The following is a 22,402-nucleotide window of genomic DNA, read 5'->3' on the forward strand; positions in this document are numbered from 1 at the left end:
TTGTTGTCACTTTATGTTGTTTTTGTGAACATGCACACACACTCACCGTCCTTCCTCCAGGTGAGGCTTGGAGGCGGTATGCCGCTGGACTCGCACACCAGAGTGATGAGACTTCCTTCGATCACTGTCAGAGGCGACACTTCCTCTGATCCGCGGATGCTGGGAGAAACTGTAATAATGACGAGACACCAGAAGGAGGCGCACACATCTCAGTATCAAGTGTCTCAAGTATAGTGTTGAATTTTCATCTCGGCTTAAGACAAGTCCAGCAGAAGTTCACACTGCAAAACACCGCTTTGACATCACTGTTTGTGAAAATGTAAGATAAAAATAAAATGTAAATAGGTCCCCAGACAGATACAGTAATGTTTATATCTATTTTTACATGAAAACACTCAAATTATTATTATGTTATGCTGAATCATTTCTGCCTAAAAACTGTGGGGGAGAGTTTATGTTTAAAAAAGAAAGACAACTACAGTGGTATTGCACTGGCAGTTGCAAACACAGGTGACAACTATGGTAACAAACAATCAATAATAAAACAATCTCTCATAAATAGATAATTCAGCTTCGGCAAATGCAGATGGCTTTTTATTTACAGAATTCCACATAAATACAAATTCAACCAAAAATAAAGAAAACTCACCCCAAACATTGAGGTTATAGTTCTTCTCTGTTTTGCCTGCAACATTGGTGGCTTCACAGGTATACCTGCCCGAATCCTGCACCTGGGCACTATCGACCTACAAACGGATTCAGAGACAAGTGAGATTTGGTAACAATACACTGACATTTAATTCAAAAGATACTGAACAGGATATTCATTTTAGAAAATTTGTTAAATTGTAAAAGTATAAAAGGTTTTGATTCGGACGAACCACAAACATTTATAACACTGTCACCAAAATCAGGACTTAAGGTTGCGTCAAATCACTATCACCTCGCACTAAGATTTAGTTTAACATTTATTTAGTTCATGATCTCTAACTCTGGCTGTACCTTGAGCAAACTCCCATCCGTTGAAACAGTCAGACCAGGCTTCCTGAACAACGGGCGGCCATCTTTGCGCCAGGAGAGGGTAGGTGGAGGGATTGCATCACTCTGGCAGTGCAGCTCCACTGGACGACCGAGCATCACTGTGGCATTCACTTCCTCTCCCTTGATGTTTGGCGGCACTGTGGCAGACACGAAGACGAGCTACTGACAATGTTTCTCTGACAGATTATATCATCAAACATTCATTGAGGTGGGATTCATACTATTTTTAAATGCTCTTATACATTAATTGATTTTAGCTCACTAAACCAATCTGTGCTGTAAACTCTTCATATTGTCTCATAGGTGAAAAGAATAATTGCTTCCTGCGATGCACAGGCTCTACTGAGTTGGGCATCTGGTGCTCTTTAAGTACTAATTCTATGTTGGGCTATGACAGCAGCATTAAACCAGTTCAACATTTTTTTGTGGTATTAACAATCAGGCTTCTTCATTTCCAAGAAGTTCATGAAACCTAATCTCTATGGAAATTGCTAACATGCATTGAGATGCATAATGACTCAGGAGCAAACAAAGTCCCACAGTAATGTTTTTGTTCCCCTGTGACTATACTAAGTATCATCACAGTCAAAGATGGGTGTTGCTGGGACTGGTTTCTACAATTTCAGTGAGCAGCAGACATGATTTGCTTTTGGCGCTGAACTTTTCTGGGACCAAATCACACAGCTCTGAACCACAGAGAAGCAAACTGTGGGGAAAAGTTAAGTTACAACTTTGGTGCAACAGCTCAGGAAATGTTTTGAGGCCTTCGCCCCGACTACGACAATGTCTGGACTCCTTAAATATAACATCATCCTCAAGAGGCAATTTTGTTCATCTCAGCATCTGTTCATCAGTATTTCATCAGACATTCGCCTTTTTAGGCGTGGTCTAGAAAATAACTGTGAGCCAATTTCCTCTGTATTATGGTTATTGGACAGACAGAGGACAATTCATCGGGGAAGGACAGAAACCGGCGCTCAGCTCAGTATTTGGCCAGACACAGGAAGCTGTCGAAGAATGGTAGCAATTACCCCAACAAATCTGCCTTTATTTCTCTGGACAAGCTCTTTTTGATCTTTCTGAGGAAATACACGTCATGTAGATGTTTGTATTCTGTGTGCTGCTGTGTTCAAACAGACACACAGGGACAAACACACATACGCACAGACTTTACAATCCTCTATATGTAAACTACTTGTCTCATATTACTTCAGTGACATTAGCTTTGATTAGACTTGTATAACAACCGATTTGCCATCAAGCTCAGCTCAGTGCGGCAAACTGACAAGGTTTATTGAAATGCTAAACTCAGTCAAATCACACTTCCTCTTCATGCACATGTTTTGCTCAAGGCCTTTTTCAAATATTTTTTCGGTCTTTTAATGTTTCGTGCTGGATCTGGTGCTCTGTTGACAGACATACTACAGTTGGCCATATTAGTTAGTAAAACAAGAAGTGGAACAGGGAAAAGACATTAAAGGGAAAGATTGTGTGCTAAGGAGAAGAATCAGCTCCTGCCAAGAACTTTTACACTGAGATATTTTACTGCTATTTTAATACGAAAATTCAATCTCATTTCAAAGCTTTCAAATATTAAAAAAATACTTTTTATCCAATGCATGACATTATCATAATGTAGTGCAGAAATTTTTAAAGTGTGGGTCATAATGATGATAAAAGTTACGTCATTTTTGGCTTATAGAAGGCTACATCTGTGATCCAAACCACTGGCTTGAATTATCTTTTAATACTCAGAGAAACACTACACAAAAACTACATTTAAGTTAATGTTTTCAAAGTTTATATACATGAATAATGCTTCTAAAAACACTTACTTTACTACTTAAAACAACTGAGAAATGGTGATTCACTCACCATAAACACGAAGGTCGTACTCTCTGTTTTGTTCTCCTCCAGCGTTGACGGCCACACATGTGTATCTGCCTGTATCACTAACCTGTGCACTGCTCAGAGACAGCACTCTGCCACCAGACAGCACCTGAGAGGGAGACAGACGCAGATCAGAGACCAGATCACAGCACAAATACACACAAATGGAATAGGAAAATACCTATCTGACAAATGTTCCATATAACGGGAGGCGTATAATGTTTATGTATAATTTACATTTTCTAATATCACAGTTTGAGGAGACGTTAACCCACATTTTGGACAGAACAAACCTATATAATGGCAGTGATACAAGTTTAGAATACTGTGTATTTATCTATAATATTCTTTTTGAGTTAGGCTTAAGCATATCAAAAATGCATGGCACAAAAAGCATTGCACTGCTTATCTCAAACATGAATTGATTCGAGTCATTTAGCTCATTTATTGGCACCTGTATTCCATGTGATACACTCGCCACGGGGCTGCCATCTTTGAGCCATGTGAGGCTGGGCAGAGGAACACCGGTGGCCTCACACTCCAGCCTGGCAGCCTCATTCACCACCACTGTTACTGTACCACCTCGGCTAGAGATGACCGGAGGCACTGTAAAGCCAAAGAGAGGGAAATAGTCAATAATCATTACCAAGATCTGTGATAGCATTCAGATGTAGTGGAATTCTAGACATTGGATAAGATGGATAACTTAGGTGTATCTGTACTACTTATCTGTATCTGTATCTTCTAATTACAGGGAAGCATTCCTGGGATGTTTACTTATCTTATTGGATAAGCACAAATTTTTGTTTAAAGTATAAAATGACAGAAAAGTTACCCACCATACACCTGCAGGCTATGGAATATCTCAGCAACTCCAGCCAGGTTGACCGCTACACATCTGTATATCCCAGCGTCAGACAGCTGAGCCCGTTCAATCTCCAGCACCTGGCCACGCTTCAGCATAGTCACCCCAGCTGCGCTTGTCAGAGGTCGGCCATCTTTGTACCAAGTGATAGCTGAAGCACAACGGTAATTAAAAGTGCTTTATTCAAAGCACGAAAATACACGAATATGACATTTATAATACATCAGAAAGGACAATAAATATAAATTCAAACATTGTGAAATAAAGTTAAAATTAATATCAGAATAACAGATTAAGGAATAATGGTTGGAGTGTAGTTACTGTGCAGAACACAAAACTTAATGAAAAGCAACAGTGCTTTTAGCCTTGATATAAGAGTTTAGAGTTGAAGCAGACCTTTTTTGTGGAACTTGTCCCAGATACGTGGTGCATAAAAACTGTGGCTTCACAATGTTTTTGTGTTTTAACGTTCAGAACGCTCAGACTGTTTGACTATTTGTGGTTGTGAAATTTGTGAGCACACTGATGGTATAAAGACACAAGCAGATTATTATTTATGTGTCATTTTTCATGTTTTTTGTTTTAACTGTTAAATCATGCAGGACAGACAAAGTTAAGTATCTGACAACCAAGACCTCTACGTTTTTGCTTGTGACAATGGAGCTTAAAACAGATTTTTGATGAAATATATTCACATGTACTGAATAAGATTGTTGGAATGCAACACCTGCTGTAAAACTGCAGAAACAACTCAAGGAAAAAGGTGTTCGTTTACACCGGAATGGGTCTGCTTATCTGCACTGAACTGCTACACTGTAAAGCACATCCAACTGGAGAAAAAAGGCAGTGGGAAGAAAGTGAGGTTGCCTGTAGGGAGTCATCTGAGATCAATTTTCCGCTTCTCCATTAATGGTTAAAGATAAGGAAAGCACCAGTATGGCCAATTGTGACTGAGCCTTGATGGGAAACTACGCCCTGCAGCCTGTGAGCGGACACAGCAGGACACAGGAGGACGTTTGTGAGCTGTCTTACCAGGTAATGGGCTGCCTGTGGCCTTGCACTCAAGCTCAGTGGGAAAGCCTGACAGGATGGTCTGGTTGATGATCTCTCCAGAGTAGGGGATACTGGGAGGCTCTGAGGGACACACACAGTATTACACACAAGAACAACAATTCGTTAGATGATATTCTCATGTCTCCTCCTAGTCACTTGGCACCGAACAAAGACAGACGGAAGATGTATGACAGAAACCAGGAGATGAGCGAGACAAGGGAATTAAACATGCAGAGAGAGGGCTGTGTTTATCTTTAAGTTACCATGGACACTGAGCCGAATGTGCTGTTGAGCTTCACCAGCTGCATTGGTGGCCAAGCAGGTGTATCTCCCAGAATCCTCTAGTCTTGCGTCTTTGACCTTCAGTGTTCTGCCTGCGTACTCCAGCTGTGACAGATACAAGTGTTTACACACACACACACACACACACACACACACACACACACACACACACACACACACACACACACAAACACACACACACACACAAACAAACAGGATTCAGTCTAGTAATTACTTTTCAAGTTAAAATGTGAGTATAAAAGTGTATAATCCTTGTCAGTATTTGTCAGTTTGTCGATCTGGGAGAGAAACTTTGCTGTATGTCACGGTTACAGAGTCAAAAACTGCACAGATTTCTACTTCTGTGTCTTTGAACATAACCCTGTCAGCAGACATGTGCTGCTAAAACATCACAGATCAAAGTCAAAGCACCAATAGTCACTGACTCCAATTAAAAAAATAACCTAAACAAAACATGCAAGACTCTGTAATGCTCAGCAACTTAAATTCCTTTTTGCTGCCGCTTTTTTAGTACAACTCAGTGAGCGTTGAATACTCTGACTTCAGGTTTGGTTCGCCTGAGGCTGTGCATACTCCTCTGGTATATTATATCAAAATTAACAAAATTAATATTCAATCAATCAGTTAACCAACCTTTAGGTGCTCCTGTGTTGTGTCGACAGGTCGGCCATTTTTAAGCCAGGTAATGCTTGGAGGAGGGATGCCACTGGAGATGCACTCCAGACTGATGAGCTTGTGGAGAACCACTGAACGTTCAGCAGGCCCAGTGGTGCGGATTGACGGAGGAACTGGGGAGGTGTAAAGGATAGACTTATTTCCTTAAAAACACTTCACAACAGTTAATAAGGAAGATGGAAATTCCAAAAAGGCAGAGAGTAGTATTTACCCAAAGTGGGAGTGTCCCTGTGGGTTGCGTTTAAAGCATAAATTACATTTATTACAGTGAGAACATCGAACTATCGAGATGATTCTTCATTTGTTTGCCAAAAAATTATTCATTTTATTGCAAATCATATGACAAAGCATTTAAATATTTTACCGTGGACAACCACATTGAAGTCCCTCTCGTGGTCTCCTGCTTCATTAGTGGCCACACACTGAAAACGAGCTGTGTCAGACACCTGAGCACGGGACACAATCAACCGTCGACCGCTGGCTGCCACGCGCAACCCGTCGCCCTGTCTGACTGGTTTTCCGTCCTTATACCACCTGGAAAATAACAGATTTTACATTGAATATCTGTGTGGATGCGTTTGTGTTTACGTGTATGCATGAGGCGCAGATCTTACGTGATGACAGGTGCAGGTGTTCCACTGGCCTCACACTCCAGCTCCAACGGGCTGTTGAGTATCACTGTGCTGTCTGTCACATCATCAGCTCCGTCGATGAACGGAGGAACTAAGAGAGAATATTTTGATACATTAGATTCTGGAAAACCACAATAAATGCATGTATAATTTTCAAATTGACATGTCCCTTTATTTAAGACAGCAAAACCATGTCAGAATGAAATGTGGGTTACTTTTCAATATCAACACAATATCACAGTCGGTCAATTTCCTTAATTTTTTCCATTATTCCTTAATTTCTGCTGGATATATTACGAGTCTCAGAGTGGATGAATAAAACATTATAAAAAAATGAAAAGATAAAATCCTCTGGGTGGACCCTCTGATTGAATATTCTAGTATTTGTGAAGTTCACATGTGAGCATATCAGTCAGATATGCAAAGCCACTGCGAAATGACAGGTGCCGGTTTCCCATGTGAAATGCACACGTGGTGTAGATAACCAGGTCAGCAGAGAGGGGCAGTATCACCTCATCTTTCACATGAGTTGTCGTGGCCGAGTGGTTAAGGCGATGGACTAGAAATCCATTGGGGTCTCCCCGCGCAGGTTCGAATCCTGCCGACAACGGTGCAATGTTTTCTCAGCTGCCACAAGTTGTTAAAAGAATAGACTACACACGGCAGCCTGTTGTTGATAGTAATTAGATTTACTCAAATAGAATGAAACAGTGGAGACGGTACGAGCCAGTGCAGTATAAACTGTACCATTAAAGGAAAACTGTTTCCCATCCAGAAGAAAGCGTAATGAAAGAATTAGAGGTAGAAATACACAAAAACAAATCACATTTTACTAACATGAGTTATCTTGACAAGTCCCACTTAAAGCCACATTCAGAGTGCATATCAGGATAGTTTTTTGATTTATGGTTTATAGAAAATAATAACCTGGACCTAGATCCTCCTGAACAAATGCCCTGGCTCTTGGCAGCTATGAAACACTTGTGGCCATTTAAGGTGACAATTTTCTATGAAGTCTTTTCTGTCTGATGTGTTTTACCTGGCACAGGCTAAATCAAATGTTCAGTCCTCATGAACAGTGGTGATTAGCTAAATGCTGAAAGCTGTTCACATACCGAGTGGAGACAAACCATTCTTTATTTTCATTAACGTTAAGTTTGAACTGAAGTCCACCAAAGACATCGCTGTGGAAAGAAGAGCGAAGTAAGGCCAAGGCTTTTGGATCACTATATTGCTACAATGTGCCTGCACACGAGCAAGCCAGCCTCCTAGAAAAAAATATTTTTACAAGATTTATAAATGTACTGTATGCATTTTTGGATGCATAGAGATAGCACATGGGTCTGTCTGGTGGTGACAATGTAACACAAGTGTGTCTATGTGCCATGCGTCTTAGTGTCAATGTACTACTGGCTATACAAATTCAAAGATATATTTGTGTGTTTCTGTACCTAAAACTCTGACGTCGTATTTGACTTCCTTCTCCCCAGCAATGCTTGTAGCCACGCAGACGTAGCGTCCCGAATCTGAGACCGTGGCTGAGAGGATTTCTATTTTTTTTCCCTGCTCGAGCACACGGACACTTTCGCCGTCATGAACAGGAACTCCATCCTTCAGCCACGTGAGGGAGGGGGGAGGATGTCCCCCGGCCTCACACTCCAGGATCAGAGGCTTACTGAGGGTCACTTTCCTCTCAGTTGGCCCGTCTTCTCCCCCTGCAATAGTAGGAGGCACTGGGGGGGAAAAAAAAGGAACAGAACATAAGGAGAGTTCAAGCTTGGAGGACTTTTCTGCTTGACTTGTATCTTATTTGCATCTCACACTAAAGGCTTTCACCAGGAAACAACATGTAAAATTGCTTTATTTTTCAAATCCTCCAATCTGTATCCATTTTTGTGCTCTTCAAGGATCAAGGACTTTTTGATTAAGTTGTTTGCCAACTATCCACAGCTGTTTGAAATTATTCTTGACTACTATAAATGTCTTTATGCTTTGTGAGTGAAACAAAATGCCTTAAAGCTCTGATTAATAAAAATAATAAGCTTCAGAGCTCAATGATAGATATCACAAGGATTGCAAACACATAGGAGCTGAGGTTCATAGACTTCCACAGTACCTACAATTTAATTTACTTTACACTGAAAAAGAAATTGTGAGTAGCTATCAGGTGTCAGGTGTCAAGTTCTTACAGTAAACATCCAGCTCATAGGCCTTCTCTGCACTCCCAGCCACACTGGTCACCTTGCAGGTGTACAGACCAGCATCTGACGCCTGTGCACGAGGGATCTTCAGGTAGTGGCCTCGCTCTACATACTGAGCTTGTCGGTTGGACAGGATGGCCTCTCCACTCCGGTACCAGGTGATGGTGGGAAGCGGCACCCCACGTGCCTCGCACTCCAGTGTTACCACTGTGTCCAGCAGGGCTGTGACCTCTGTGGTTAAGTTACCTCCTTTGATGGAAGGAGGCACTGGAGCAACAGTACAAAAACAATGAAATCTTGTGACTGAAATTTCCGCTGTATTTTCTAAATGTTAGGTGTGTGAACATATTGATATAAATTTACAGTTCAAAGAGCGGGCTTTGCATGCATTGGCTAACTGCTTAGGGATTGCCGAAATACACACTCACCATAGACACTGAGGTTGAAATCCTTGGACTGTTTCCCAGCTGTATTCATGACACTACACTGGTAGCGGGCCTGGTCCCCAAGACGAGCACTTTTTATCCTCAAAACCTGACCTCTGTTGGTGACCTCCAGATTGGGATCGCCAAGAAACACTAGCCTGGCAAAAAATTTGTAAGGAGAACAGGGATGGTTGAAGGAGGAATGTTTAATCCAGTCTTTCCATCTTGTTTGATCGTTCTTCAGTTTTAGACGGTACTTACTTCCTGTCCTTGTACCACTGGATTGTGGGAAAGGGCACTCCTTGCACCTTGCACTCAAGACTGATCTCCTGTTTGAGAATGGCTGAAACATCTCGAGGAGTGTCTGAGTCTACAATGGTCGGTGGGACTGTGGCACAATGGGAGAGAATCATTCTTTATTAGACAGCTCATCAGAAAAATGAATATTATAAATTGTATTTCTTACAGCTGTAGGCTCTTTTTAACATCCTAATAATAATGAGAAAATCTTCCAAGTGAAACTCATACATATTTGGCTACTTTCCTGAATTAAAAGGGTTTAAAGCTGTTTTCCTTTAATGTGGTATCAATTTGAGGTTTGGTGTGTCCACAAGGCTCCACAGAGCTCTTCCTCTGTAATTCTTGGAGTTGTCAGTGACCATTGCTCACCCAGCACATCCAGGAAGAAGTCTTTCTCTGTGCTGCCAGCGATATTGATGGCTTTACAGCTGTAGCTTCCTGCGTCTGCTGTGGCTGCCTTAAACAGTCTCAGGGTTTTCCCCATATCAAGAATCTGGACACTGTTACTAGCAACTACCTGTCGATCAAAATAAATAAATGAAATCAAACACAAAAGCAAAAATAACAACATATGTTACAGTTTAGGAACTACTGAGAGAGAGTAAATTATGGTGCAAATTGGAAGACATCAAGATAAAAGGATCTAAACTAAAAAGGCTGCAGCTTATAATTCAGGCAGAATTGAAAAACAATCACTGCCTCTAAAAAGTTTGTTGCTCAGAGCCAAAAACATTTAGAGAGCAGAGCATCATGATTTAGATTACTCATAATTAGCAGATTAAAGTAAGTGTTCTGATTTTCCCATCTGTGCCTCGCAGGAAAAATTAATAAGGCAGACAAGGGAACAAAAAGCAGCAAAGTGTTTTCAAACTCCCTGTTCTCATATCAATTCATCATAATTATTTTGTCATCACAGTTTTGAGCATACTGCCACCAAGGCTGGACTTGTTGTTGAATGTCTTTGTTACACGCACGCACACACGCACATGCACACACAGGATCCACAGTGGTTTACGGTCTGCTCTCTTGAACAGTGTACCCTGTGATCAGAGCTCATTCAGTCCTTTTGAGCACTTTCAATAATACATGAAAGGAAAGGTCATTATAATTTCTCTTTACTTTTATCCATGCAGATGACTTCCAGTAGTAGACCACAGTTTAAGTATAGGTTATGCAAATTATAAGGCAGCATGTTACTTAATCTCTCTGACTGTGTCTTTGATGTGTGTTTTTACCTTTTACAGAAGTAACAATTTTATAAATGCTAAAAGCAGAAAAGAAAACTTGACAATTGTCAATATTTTTTGTATAAAATATATGACAACATGTTCAATGGGATTTCACCTACAGGAATCTCATCCTTGTACCAGGTGATGACAGGGGTTGGACTTCCTGTGACATCACACACCAAGCTGATTGGCTGGCTCAGGACCACTGACACGTTGCCTGGCGTTTCACTATCACGAAAATCTGGGGGCACTGTGGAGGTGTCAAATGTGATTATTACATATAACGTTCTATTAAAAGTGCAATGACGTGTCAGAAAATGACTCAATGAACTAGTCAGTCACCATTGACTTTGAGCTGGTATTTCCTCTCAGTGGATCCAGCATCATTGACAGCAGCACAGACGTACTCTCCATTATCCAGCGGTGACACAGAGGCCAGAATCAGCAGTGTACCATCCTCCAGGATGGACACACCAGGCTCATTACCAGTCAGTTCCTGGCCGTTACGCAACCACCGAATCACTGGCTTGGGAAGACCTGGAGAAGAGATGAAGGCAGGGAAAATAGCAAAGGAAACTCAAACCATTAGCAGTGAGAAAAATACTATAATGTAATGGAAATAGAAATGTAAGTAGGTGTCTAAATGGAATAAAGAAATTATCTTCTTTATTATTTCTTCTCTCTTTTGAATATTTACGGATAGGAAGAACAATTACTGTACCTTTGGCCGGGCACGGGAAGGCGATACGCTGGTTTGCAACTCTCTCCTGCAGGGGACTATTGAAGGGGGGCTCCAGTACCTCTACCACAGGGGGCACTGAAAGCACAAACAATCAATGACAAATACACAATACAACAATAGTATTGTACCGATGTGCACATACTGTACTGTCATGCTTAAGCATGTGTAATAAGTTCTGAGCTGCAGATCCAGTTACTTATTAAAGTCTATCATGAAAAAAAAATTAAAAGTACTACGTACAATTTGACATCTGTTCCCAGTTAGACTGGGATGTACATTTTTGTCCTTTGGTTTCATTTATATTAAACAGCCATGTACAACTCAAACTTGTTTATATAATAAACAGAGAAACAGAGTGCACCTCAGAAGAATCAGACTTTAACTGAAACCAACCTTGCACTAGAAGCTGAATTCGAGCTTCGTCTCTTCCTGCAGTGTTGGTGGCTGTACAGGTGTAGGTTCCTTCATCATCCAGTCCCACGTTTCTCAATGCTAGGCTGCCATCATGTGACACTGGATAGCTTTTACCATCCTTAGTCCAGGTTACAGTCGGCTCTGGAACTCCTCTCACCACACAGGGCAGCTCCACAGGGTGACCCACCTGTACCTTTATTACCTTTGGGCCAGGCTGTATACTGGGGGGCACTGCGGGACAGATGATAGAGGACAGGATTTAGTTTTTGTGCCTCACATGTACCTGAATCTCATCTCCCACACAGGAGCTTCAGCCTGGAAGTGTAGTTTCTTTATTGTGTGCTACTGTCAATTATGTAATCAAGAATGAAAGCATGTCTGGGCTGCACTTCTCATTTGGCTAATTTATGAGTATTGAATGCATCCTTTTGTCTGTCTGCTTTTAAAATGCTGTTCTGCTATACCATAAAATTAGATGGAAGACAATGGATGGATGCAATTAGCAACTATGATCAGATGATTATATCTTTCATCATGTAATTTGGATAGTACCTCGAAATTTACTTTGACACAGTTTATTGACCAGTTCACCTGCTACATTCAAATTAGAAGAAAACGTTACACTTCTGATCAGTGATCCACGATCACATTATGAAATGATTTCCTTTTTGTTCCCATTGGTGATCTATTGAACGTACCCAAAACACTCAGTTCAATGGATTGTGTGAGGTTGCCAGCGATGTTGGAGGCAACACACACATACAGTCCACTGTCTGAGACTCTGGTCTCCAAGATCTTCATAGAGCCAGAGGGAAGCTGAGTGTGCCTGTGAGAAACACACACAAAAAGTAAAGTGATATAGATAGAATAAGTGCAATGAAAAATAACCACACACAGAATTTTTTCCAAACAAAGACTTATTCAGTCATTACTGTAAACAGATACTCCGGTAATTCTTACTAATCCACCATCAACAACAATTACAGCTGCTGTGGCAGGCGCACAGTAGGTAGAGCAGATCACAGAGAAGAGTATGATTACTCAGTCATCTTATTAAAACCACAAATTATACCCTGAGGTTATGAACAGTCGATGTACACATAGCGCAGCAATCAAGAGGTTCTCTTAACGTCTTAAAAAATACAAATTCAACACTCACTTTAACATTACTGCCAAGATACTAGGGTTTTGCTGAATGTTTATTCATAATCATGTATTTTAAGGTAGCAAGAAGTTTGTGTTTGCGCTGAGGCTCTGCTTGAGTTGTGGTATGCGTACAAAATTGGAGAATGAGAAAATATCTCAATGTATGAGCAGTTGTTAGGGAAATCCATTGGCATTGTGTGTGGTGCTATATGTGTGTTTTACCTGGGAGAGAAAGGGGAGATGAAGTGCCTCTCTTTGGCCCAACTGATGGTGGGAGGCGGAACGCTGTGAACCTCACATGGCAAAATGGCATCCTCACCCTCAACCACTGACATCCTCATTGGCTCTGCTGAGACTCCAGCACCACCAACATTGGACCTAGGACGGACTGAACATACATACATGGTCAGACACACACAGGAACAAACAGGACAAACCATTATATAGAGACAGGAAAAAAAGTGTGAAACCTATTCAGAATATTACTTGTGTCCATTCAGTGAGTAGTTTGTTGGTACACTGCACTGGTGCTTCTCACTAAGGACCTACATTTTTCCAGACCTAATTTCCTCCATGAATTAGCTCTGGTTCAACCACTATAAGCCTTTCATCCATGTATATTTGTTAGAGATGACAAAAGACTGATTTATGCTGCAAACCTACAAAATCACATCAGAAAAGCCACTTTCAGAGCAGCTACTTCTGAAGGTGGAGTGAGAAGTTTGTTGTCACAATAAGGGGGGTGGAGATTATCGTCCAGAACTAATTGCTGGTAAAAGTACTCAATAATTAGGCTACAGAAAATTTTGCATTTACCGCTAGCAGATGGTTAGGTACAATTTCTAGTGTGTGTTAGTGTTAGTTAAGTTCAAAAAGCAGAGTGGGAGTTGGCACATACTGTATCTGGCCCCTTCTTTTCTGAGTACACACTGCCTTCATCCAGGAAGGGGAGCAAATGACTTTAGTTGAGCCCATTTTCACATCTATACACACCTGGTCAATTGCTATTGAAGGTGGGCATGACTGCATTACAGTGTATTGTAGGTTTTAGAAAATTATGAGTTTGGCCTTAAGATTAAGGACGTGTATGTGAGATCTATCTGCAAATGAACATGGTAAACGGCAATTAAGTTGAAACCATTAGGCTAAAATAAAGGAAATTAAATTCTGTTTTATAATGTTTAACATCTATCTTTGTGATGTGAAGAATACATTTTCTATCTAACTTCCGAAAGCCACATAACTTGTGTTGTAGTTTGCCAGCTTGTAGATGCTGCTAGACTCCTTGGCAACGATCATGGTAATAATGTCTCAGAATGAATTTAGAAATAATTTGTCGGCATTTGAAATTCCAGATATAGCTGCTTTATTTTTGTACAGACTTGATCCTTTTGAGCCTTTAACTGGTGATTGGGCTTACCATAGACAGTGAGCTGGACCTTCCTGGAGGCGTAGCCGGCAGCATTGGTAGCTGTGCAGATGAACTCTCCAGTCTCATTTCCAGAAGGCGAAGCGATGCGAAGGCTGCCGTCAGAGTCAAGGGAGAAGGCAGGACCACCCAAGTACAGCAGCTTCCCACCCTACAAAACAAATCACAGCAGGGAAAGGGCAGAGGCCAGAGTTTATTTCATTAACTCAGCTTTATTAATATTTGACATGATGACCAAGAGAGAGTTAAGACTAGAAAGGATATGTGGTTTGACCTACTAAGTGTGCTTAAATTTATGACTTGATTCTCTTCCCTGCTGTTAAAAAATGCCTGTGAATAAAACATTAATAGTCATACAATCAAATAAAGCAAAACCTGAAGCAAATGTGATGTCAGTGCATTGGGAATGTGTCATATCTGGACTGTCCTTTAGTACCTGCCATGACTAACTTGACTTGATCAATGTTATAGAGAACAGCAAAGGAATCAGTGGTAATATCATTTTAACAGCTGGTGCAAAACTTAGCAGGGTCTAGTTTCATATGTCCCTGTAGCGCTGTTCACTTTAACAGCAATGCTTTTACAACTCAGAGAAGCTAGTGCAAAAGATGGAAAAGAGGGAGGGACAGCCCACATACACACACTAAGCTTAAAGTACACACTAAAACACAAAAGTGCACACGTAAAGGCTGAGCACACTGTATAAGCCAATGGAAGCAGGTAGAGCAGATTTCATGGTGCAGCACATGAGGCACACATGTGCGCCCTCACACAGAAACACAAGCATTTTCCTACGGTGTGCTAAAGTCTTGACAGAGCCCATCGATGGAGTGAGCCCGGATTACTGACACAAAACATCACAAGGACCTGTTCCCTTGGAGTTGAAACGTTGAGCTCCTCACTGCACAACCACCCTACATAAATACAAATATTACACATTACCAATCCAAATGACCTGCGTAACAGCATTCAGTTATAAGTTGGGTCAAGGGGTCAAGATGTGCATCTGTGCATGAGTGGGAGTTTGTGAGTCAAAAGGCCTCTTGGATGTGTAAAGTTGTCAGTTAAAAATTATAACTTCGGGATGGCAAGACATTGCTTACTTTGGCGATAGAGCTTTCCTAATACTGCATGTTGTGGAGACTCATTTAGTGTGATTTGGCCAAAATGTGATGCAATATGAATTTTCTTCTTGATTCACTGACATCCTAGATTCATGCGGTTTTTCTCCATTTCCCTTTTGTTATTTATGGGCACAAAGAAGGAAACTGAAGCTCTTTAATAGTAGGAAACCAGTACACCATAACAAGTTGAGTAGTGGCCTTTTCACTGTCTTTTACACATGCAGAGATAATGTCAGTACAGACCCTGGCCCAGGTGATGTCTGGGGTAGGTAATCCATTGGCACGGCAGGGCAGAGAGATGGGTGTTCCCTCAATCGTGCTGAATACTTGAGGACCATGCTGAATGCTAGGAATCACTGTACACACAAGAAAAAAATAGGGCACAGTTAGGTCAATATATTTTTTGTGCATACATACATTTCATTCACCAAGTATCAATAGAATCTAATAGATGCATTTTGTGTGCTGTGTGCACAGTGTATTGTGGTTGTCTCTGTATATAGAAGCACCACTTTTTTGTTGTGTCTCAGAAGCATCTGGAGAAAGTCTAAGTGAACAAAGAGTATTCACAACAGATTCATTCACTTATTTTATTCTTCTTTCTATCCTTCCTTCACTTGTTTTTGTTTTGTTATTTTGCTGGATATCTGAAGGAAAGATCAGCCCTTGGAGGCTTAGAGCATCTTCTTGGAAATGAAAAATGTGATTTTACTAAACAACAAACTCACACATGGTGTACACTATACAAGCCATTATTACATGGTGGTCATCCATTTGTCTGTGTAGGCTCTTTATAAAGTATTCCTCACAGGTTATGGCCATTTGAACAATACACTGACCTACATAGTGTAAGTGTCCAGTGTGCTGTGCATGTACATCTGACCTAATTTCAGGAACTGAAAGAGCCAGTACTTTTTACGTAAATGCTGCGGACACTTCCTATTTAAGTTGGTAGATTCTGGCAACGACTGACTTTAATATAAATGGAGAACACATTTTTTCCTCTCTCTGTGCTTCAAACTCTGCCATTACCCTCAGCTGCTCCTGGTTTTACTGCATCTTCTAAGATAATCCTATTCATGAGGTTAAGAGCCTTCTACATCATAAAGGAGACATTTAAGGAGGGCCTTAAAACGGGGGAGGTAAGAGAATAAAAGAGAAAAGAAAAGCCGGAGGGGATATTACATATCTCATGGAACATTTACAATAGGCCTTTTTCAGAGAGAATGTTTAGAGTCATCACAGCAGGAAAAACACAGGTGTAAATAATAATATTAACGATGGCCTGCAACTGGCTCCCCTAAGCAGAACGAGGCCATTGTTAGAGTTATTAATTACACTTGTGCTGTCTGCTGTGAAAGGGGGGTTTTAATTTGGGGCCCTCTGCTTTGCTTCCCTTGTTTGGTGCACTGATACCTTAATTTAATTAATTAATGATATGATTTATTAGCTTAGCTTATTAGTTTTCAAATACCAAACTAACACTAGCATCTACGACACGTTTGCATCACTGCCCCATACGGTTGAAACATGCATCACATCTGCCCAGTGCATATGTGTATGAATGCTTGTGTGCAGTTGGATCTGTATGTCTTTGTGCACGCTACCATAAACGTTGACAGTGGTTGTATGGTTGGTGGCCCCAACAACGTTCTCAGCCAAGCAGGTGTAGTCACCCGCGTCATCCAGCCGGACTCTCTCGATATGTAGACTGCCGTCCTTCCTCACTGTCATGTACTGGTCTGATGTTACCTGACAAATTGTTGGTTCAGTAGATTTGAGTTAAAACATGGTTATTTAACTCAGATGATGCAGAATAAAGATTTACAAGACATCTACAAACTGTGGATGTCCTCTCTGTGTCCTCACCAGGCCGTAGTTGTGGAGCCACTGCCTCTCAGGCAGCGGATTGCCAGCCAGTAGCACACAGGGCAGAGTCACCTGCTGGTCCTCAATCACGCTGAGCATAGCTGGACTCATCGCAATGACAGGCAAGACTGCAGATACCATGAAAACAATTATAGAGAGCTTAGAACGAGGAGGCTGAGAGAATGTTAGCAAGGTATTTAAGAAAATGATCAAGTAGATTAATATTAACAGGGAGCTGTAAAAATCCTCTGAGGCTATTTGATATGTGAGATCTGCAATATGTGGGGTAGCAGCCTCTTCTGTGCATACAAACGGGTCAAGTACCTTTGTGTCACTTAATGCACACAACCAAAGGAACCCTACCACTGAACGCAATCCAGTTCATCCTTAAAAAATTCTCACATTCCCGTCAGTCATACAATGCAGAAAACATAAGAAATATCTTAAATTTGACGTTTCAACAGAATAGACAAAAAAGTGTGCTATCTTAAATATTTAAAGACAAAATCACAGGCTTATGTCCAAAGGTCTTTCTCCACTGGTAAAATTCAAAGGAAGCACATGTTTAAATGTTAGTGTGAGTACTGCAACAGGGAATGCTCGGTTGCTATAAACACCTTAAAAACTCAGTATACCTTTTCCACAGCTGCTAAAAACAGAGCCCAGCACAACTCTTTATTCCCTCAAATATGCATACTCATACACAGCACATACATAAACACACTTAATGACATGTGATATCACTTTTGTGTACTAGTTTTAGATGCGTGTATAGGGACAATGGTGATGTCATCTGGGTGGGCTGTCATAGACAACAGGGTGTCGACAAGGGGAATTCAATGACCACCCTGACAAGCCTGAGATGTGTCTACTGAGACAATAATGTCAGCAGGGAAATGGGGCAGTGGGGCAGTAATATATGTCCTCTGGGTGGGTCGGTGCTTTCTAACCTTTGGCCCACATATAAGTGCTCAGTGTGTTTCCACTGTAGAGAAACAGTGAAACAGAAACAGTGGTTAACAAGGCACATGTGTTCAAACACACCCACTGAAATGTGCTAATGAAATCACACTCGCGTGTAAATACTGAAACACAAACACACACAAGCACGACACACTGAAAGATATAAGAACTCATACTGTATGCGCTGTTTGTTGTCTTAGAAAATAAACTGGACATGGACATGGAATATGATCTTTGACAATGATAAGACATACTCAGAAAAATGTATATTTTGCAAAAAAGAATGCAGGCATGTGTGAGTGTGCCGCTGTATTTCGTGGGCCGCAGGGCTGTGTGTGAAGTACAAGAGCATTTCATGGGACAGTTTTTCAGTTCAGCTACACTTATGTGTTCCTTAAATTTACAGTATGCAAACCATCGTCATTTTCCCCTTGATGATTACAAAGTTAATGAATCAATCAATCACTAACTCATTAAGAGCCCAGATGTAAATAAAAAAATAATATTGTCTGTTTTTTTTTTGCACAATTACACTGTGAATACTAGTTTCCATTTTAAGATTAAGACACAACATCCAATCAGAGACAAGATGTTTCTTATCGATCGGAGCTCTTACCCAGTCCAGTCACGGTGATGCTGGCCTGGGACTCGATCCTGCCAAAGTGGTTTTGGGCATCACAGATATACACCGCCTCATCCTCCACCCACAGGTCTGACAGTAAGAGGGACATTAAAATGTAAACAAAGGGCATTTACTTCTTTAATTTATTTGCACATATCTAATCAATAAACTCACTGGTGATATGTAGGCCTCCCCTGCTCTGAGTAACAGTGCCATGTGTACGGGACCTGTTGAAAAGGGGAAGTCCATCCTGCCTTCGCCAGGTGACCTTGGGTTCAGGGTAACCTTGAGCATTGCACAGCAGGCTCACGTTGGAGCCTATGTCGGCTGCCACGTCTGATGGATCCTGGATGAACTTGGGTGCGGCTAGAGCGGTCAAGGTTAAAAATGGCAAAGACAAAGAAGTTTAGAGGATACCCATCCATCTGCATTGCATTCTACAGACAATCAACCTGTCAATCATGTACACTTGAAGGTTTTCACTGATTCTAGGACCAGATGTAGAGAACTATGTGCAAATACAAGATTCAACTGTGTGTTTGTACAACAGCATAAATATGCAAACAGTATTCGCACCAGATTTATAGACAGTCATATAGTCATTTTTAAATTGTGCTTATGAACAAAAGTTTGTTAACCATTCATGGATCCTGACACGCTCATGTGTAACCTTGTTTAGATGTAAACCAGACACGTTCTGTCCTTGGTCTGGCAAAGGCACCAAAGCAGCCTTTGTATCATTATACACAGCCATCTCACATTAGTCCGAGCCATAACAGCCAATTCACTGATGGTTTAAAGTTTAGGGCTTCAAATAAAGTGTTTAACTCTCGATTCACTGTCTGATTCTATCCTTCTGGGGTAAAGCATGTGTGACACTACAAATATTCTATTGCACCCATACCCTCCACTTTTTAGTGGTTATGGACTTTTATCCCAGAACTGGGTTTCACAGCTATGCATGAGTTCACTCAGGGAATCCCTTCCAGCTGCTTAAAAGCTACTAGAGAGAGCTGAAATCCCACTTAAGGCATGGCTTTTGTCTGGGTGCTTTGTGACGTTTAAACTCAGTTTTACTGTCCAGAAAAGAAGCAAAGACCTATTTATAGTAGCTTGGAAAATGGACAGAAAAAAACACGGGGCATGCTGGTGCGATAAGGGACCAAGATGGATATCATGAAATTGCAAAGACCTCCTGCTGCAACCTTGCAACTCACGATGCAAGCGAAGAGTCAGTCATGCTTTTACAAGGCTGAATAAACTAGGTGCCACTCTCACCTCCTACATCGAGAGAGATCTTTCCTGATGACGTGCCAGCTGCATTGACAGCCACACAGCTGTAATCTCCAGCATCAACCTTCTGGGTCTCCTTGATGGTGAGCGTCCCTCCCAGCATGTCTACATCCAAGAGGGATGATGAATGGAGCTGGACATCATCTAGATATTAAAAAAAGAATACAACAGTGGAGTTTGGTTGGCTTAAGAAAAATAAAAAATTGGACTGCATTAACAAATAGAGAGTAAAACGAAAAACTACTCAATTCTTCTATACAATAAATGTTAATGTAATTTGAATGTGGAGTTATTTCAGCTCCATTTTTAATGTCTCACAGGTTTTGTTTGTTTTTGTCTAAACTTTATTGTCTCAGGTTTAATTCAACTTTGTCGGCTTTCCTTCCCACGTCTAAGGTTTTACCTTTGTACCACCAGATCTCAGGCTGAGGGACTCCAGATGCTGAACAGGCCATCACTGTGGTTTCTCCGATGCCAATAAGAATCTCACTTAATGCCACTGTCACCACAGGAGATTCTAGGAGGGGAGAGTTGTTGGAGAATAGTCAGAACATCACAACAGAGACAGCAAATGAAAATAATGAAAATGTAGTAACACTAATGTAAATGCATTTGTGTGTCTGCAACATATAATTTTTATTGTGTGATTATGGGATTATTATGCAGCTCTATTTCTTACGCTTTTCTGTAACCCCTGTTTGTAACAAGTATATTTTTGCACAGAGTTCAACTTTTAAGAGGTTTTGAAGATACTTGTGCATGAACACAGATGCCACATGTACAGTCCACGTTTCTATTCTTTTGCACATGTACGGTCCTCCATGTGTAAGCATTCACACACTCACCAATGTAATTGAGGGTGGAGGTCATTGTGTCTGTCCCAGCCTGGTTGCTGGCCAAACAGCCATACACCCCTCCATCCTTCTTCTCCATGTTTCTTATGACCAGTGTGCCATCAGGAGTCATCCTGTGCCTGAACATGCAAGATCCACAATTCACAGCATTTCAGCACATTGACAGGAGAGATGGGCGCGAGGAGGATGAAATAAAAAAAATACTGACTCTGATTATTACTGTAATTTCATAAAACACAAACACCAGCACATTTATTACACCATTTCTTTTACATCTATAAAAACTTTTAAAACAGTCCAATTCCCACACTGTAGAATTAAGATAAACAATAGTCATCAAATTTGTTTATGTGAAAGGGGATGCACTTACCTGCTGGATGCCATGATGAACATGTCATTGTGGGTCCAGACCAGGCGGGGTGGAGGGTAACCGCTGGCTGAGCACCTGATCCTCACTTCATCTCCTGTCGTAAAGCTTTGATTCCGAGGCTCTACTGAAACCCTGGGCACCTCTAGAGGAAAAAGTGATGAAATGTCAAAATGTCAACGTTAAAAGGTAAAATTTGGAGGTGTGAAGTTGGTTTGGTCTTCAGGAGGAGCTCTTAAAACAAGTACATTACTACATTTAAATATACCAAAGGTAAAGCTGATGTTTTAGACCTTTACATGCAAGTCAGGAACTCTATACCCTGAAGGAATTCAAACTCAGCCACAAGATGTAACAGAGCATAAACTTTTATTGTCACTGTAGCAGGAAGAGTGATGGCTGTTACTACAACTAATAATGTTTCACGGCATATATTTCACCCTCATTTCCTCTTTATTGGTAAAACAGGGAGGAATATTGAATCCAGACCCAGAGAAGCTGTGGAATCTAGGGAGATTTTCCAATTGATTCATGATGTGTAACTCATCCCTTCAAGGGTGTGTTGTCTCTATTCTATTCCCACAGCTAAAATCATCTCCAGAGTCTCTGAGCTGTCCAACATGTAGAAAAAACAATGTGAGAATTAGTCGCCTCAATGGAGAGACAAAACACCTCCAAAACAACAAAACTCCCATTTATGTCCATCTAAGATGCCAGAGAGGGATTTTTTTTTTTTTTATCATGATCAAAAGACAGTGAAGGCGAACTTGTCATTCCTCGCATGCCATCAATAAACTACTGTATGAAAGTGTCTACAGGTTCGATGAGAGAAAACGAAGGGGTGATCATGGGCCAGCAGTCTCAATTCCAAAAGATTGAATAGAGGCACACAAGTAGATGTGAAGGAATGTATACTTTTGTACTGATGTTTCCACTTCAATCATCAGTGATGCCACGTTTTGAAA

General features: G+C 41.0%; 1 protein-coding gene and 1 non-coding gene across 2 annotated transcripts in view; one reads left to right on the top strand and one right to left on the bottom strand.

The window, feature by feature from the left end:
- hmcn1 (hemicentin 1) overlaps positions 1-22,402 on the bottom strand; it is an 81,147-nt gene that overhangs the window by 26,031 nt on the left and 32,714 nt on the right. Inside the window, exons 12-43 of the mRNA XM_022747447.1 lie at positions 21,441-21,582; positions 21,062-21,189; positions 20,620-20,733; positions 20,202-20,360; positions 19,098-19,289; positions 18,918-19,013; positions 17,339-17,466; positions 17,077-17,221; positions 15,713-15,825; positions 14,337-14,496; positions 13,139-13,304; positions 12,469-12,596; positions 11,750-12,001; positions 11,336-11,431; positions 10,957-11,151; positions 10,734-10,864; positions 9,755-9,902; positions 9,347-9,473; positions 9,089-9,243; positions 8,649-8,927; positions 7,911-8,192; positions 6,442-6,550; positions 6,192-6,361; positions 5,786-5,940; positions 5,113-5,236; positions 4,829-4,930; positions 3,771-3,947; positions 3,386-3,537; positions 2,917-3,040; positions 1,003-1,178; positions 650-746; positions 47-169 (exon numbers count right to left, since the gene is read on the bottom strand). Of these exons, the coding sequence (XP_022603168.1) occupies positions 47-169; positions 650-746; positions 1,003-1,178; positions 2,917-3,040; positions 3,386-3,537; positions 3,771-3,947; positions 4,829-4,930; positions 5,113-5,236; positions 5,786-5,940; positions 6,192-6,361; positions 6,442-6,550; positions 7,911-8,192; positions 8,649-8,927; positions 9,089-9,243; positions 9,347-9,473; positions 9,755-9,902; positions 10,734-10,864; positions 10,957-11,151; positions 11,336-11,431; positions 11,750-12,001; positions 12,469-12,596; positions 13,139-13,304; positions 14,337-14,496; positions 15,713-15,825; positions 17,077-17,221; positions 17,339-17,466; positions 18,918-19,013; positions 19,098-19,289; positions 20,202-20,360; positions 20,620-20,733; positions 21,062-21,189; positions 21,441-21,582 (4,845 nt within the window). The remainder of the gene's footprint in view (positions 1-46; positions 170-649; positions 747-1,002; positions 1,179-2,916; positions 3,041-3,385; positions 3,538-3,770; positions 3,948-4,828; positions 4,931-5,112; positions 5,237-5,785; positions 5,941-6,191; positions 6,362-6,441; positions 6,551-7,910; positions 8,193-8,648; positions 8,928-9,088; positions 9,244-9,346; positions 9,474-9,754; positions 9,903-10,733; positions 10,865-10,956; positions 11,152-11,335; positions 11,432-11,749; positions 12,002-12,468; positions 12,597-13,138; positions 13,305-14,336; positions 14,497-15,712; positions 15,826-17,076; positions 17,222-17,338; positions 17,467-18,917; positions 19,014-19,097; positions 19,290-20,201; positions 20,361-20,619; positions 20,734-21,061; positions 21,190-21,440; positions 21,583-22,402) is intronic.
- trnas-aga lies at positions 6,988-7,069 on the top strand. Its single transcript has one exon. It is a non-coding gene; the product is annotated as a tRNA-Ser (tRNA).

Source organism: Seriola dumerili, unplaced genomic scaffold (assembly GCF_002260705.1).
Source record: "Seriola dumerili isolate Sdu_G_001 unplaced genomic scaffold, Sdu_1.0 BDQW01000002.1, whole genome shotgun sequence".
Lineage (NCBI taxonomy): Eukaryota > Metazoa > Chordata > Actinopteri > Carangiformes > Carangidae > Seriola > Seriola dumerili.